At 53.3% G+C, this 1,898-nt stretch overlaps 1 protein-coding gene across 1 annotated transcript in view; it reads left to right on the top strand.

Annotated features, from left to right (window-relative positions):
• JAK3 (Janus kinase 3) overlaps nt 1–1,898 on the top strand; it is a 25,343-nt gene that overhangs the window by 5,598 nt on the left and 17,847 nt on the right. Inside the window, 4 exon segments of the mRNA XM_027771299.1 lie at nt 1–4; nt 6–84; nt 1,483–1,605; nt 1,710–1,867. The exon segment at nt 1–4 is cut by the window's left edge and continues 206 nt beyond it. Coding sequence (XP_027627100.1) covers nt 1–4; nt 6–84; nt 1,483–1,605; nt 1,710–1,867 — 364 coding nt within the window.

Genomic DNA, 1,898 nt, shown 5'->3' on the forward strand with positions numbered 1-1,898 from the left:
GAGCATGCCGGTGCCCAAGATGGGCAGGGGCTGCTCCGCGTGGCTGGTGGCAGCGGGATCGCCTGGAGCCACGGAGAAGGCGAGGTGCTTGCAGGGGAGCTGGGCGGGGCCAACGGAGGGGGCGTGGCACGATGCTGGGCGGGGCTATCTAGAGGGCGTTGGTCATCGGGGAAGGCGATTGGTGAAGCAGGCTGAGTGATGGGTGGGACTGAGCAAGGGGGCGGGAATAAAAGCAGCTAAGTGGAGGCGGTAGGCGGCGTGGCGGTTAAGGTGATGGATTCTCACATGTGTAACTGCGGTTCAAATCCTAGTCATGTCAGCTTGCTTTCTCATTTTTCCTCTCTGTCTCTCTGGTCAAATTGAACAATAATAATAAATAAATAAAATTAGACAAGTAATTTTTAAAGCGTTATTTTATTTATCTTTATTTATTTATTTTAATTTGACCAGAAAGGCACAGAGTGAGAGAGAGAGAGAGAGAAAGTGAGAAAGCAAGCCACCAGTTCCGGGACTCGAACCACAGTTACCCATGTAGGAGTGAAGCGCCCTTAACCACCACGCCACCTACGGGACCTCAAATAAATAATTTTTTAAAATTATATTTTAACCTTATTTATTTATTTTAACTTGACCAGAGAGAGACAGAGTGAGAGAGAGAGAGAGAGAAAGTGAGAAAGCAATCTGCCAGTTCTGGGACTCGAACCACAGTCGGACATGTAAGAGTGAAGCATTCTTAACCACCACACCAGCTGCCGGCCCCAAGATAAATAATTTTTTTAAAAAGAATTATTTTATCTAACTTTATTTATTCTTATTTATTTTAATTTGACCTGAGAGGAACAGACAGAGAAAGAATCAAGCTACCAGGTCCAGGACTCAAACCACAGTTGGCCATGTGGGAGTCCTACACACTTATCCACCATACCACCTGCCAGCTCTGAAGTTAGATAAATAATTTAAAAAAAAAAAAAAAGGCAGACTAATGGTAGTTAAGGCTGCTGGCTCTGACATAGCTGACGGACAGGTTCAAGTCCCAGACCCAGAGGCTTGAAAAACACACCATGTACGTGCATGTGCGCATGCTCAATCCCTGATTGGCCAGTGGAGGAGAAGGGATTGCAGCGTGGCCACCCCTTTTGGGGCTGGGGGTTCTTCTTCACTTTCCCTCTCTCTCTGCTTCTCTCTGGGGAGCCTACCAGCCCTATAGGAAAAAAAAAAAAAAAAGCAACCCGGAATAGGGACCGGAGGGCTGGGGTGGGCGGGGCTCAGAGAGGCGAACTGCAGAGGGAAGGAGGCGGGATTTGGCGGGGATAGCCTGGGAGGGGCTGAGATGGAGGGAATGCATGAAGTGCCCAAGGTGGGAAAGAGGTGAGGATGCAGATGCATGCAGTGAGAGGCAGGTTAATGGGGTCCAGGCTTCCCGGGCCTTCCAATAAGGATCGGCGGCTCCCGAGCACGAGACCTCCCCACCCCCTTCCTCAGGCCTTCCAGCCCTTCGGGGATTTTCCGGAGATCCTGGACATCAGCATTAAACAAGCCCCGCGCGTTGGCCCGGCCGGGGAGCACCGTCTGGTCACCATCACGAGGACGGATAACCACATCCTGGTGGGTACGGGACGCCCTGAGCGGGGTGCCCTCCCGCCTTACCCGGAGGGATCAGGGATCGCGCCCCCGGGGTTGCAGCGCGCACTGACGCGCTCCCGGTGCAGGAGGCGGAGTTCCCGGGCCTGCTGCAGGCGTTGTCCTTCGTGGCTCTCGTGGACGGCTACTTCCGGCTGACCACCGACTCCCAGCACTACTTCTGCAAGGAGGTGGCACCGCCTCGGCTGCTGGAGGAGGTGGCTGAACGGTGTCACGGTCCCATCACGTAAGCACCCGCCCCCTGTGTCCGTCTTCTG

The sequence above is a fragment of the Tupaia chinensis genome, unplaced genomic scaffold (assembly GCF_000334495.1).
Source record: "Tupaia chinensis unplaced genomic scaffold, TupChi_1.0 Scaffold000201_1, whole genome shotgun sequence".
Lineage (NCBI taxonomy): Eukaryota > Metazoa > Chordata > Mammalia > Scandentia > Tupaiidae > Tupaia > Tupaia belangeri.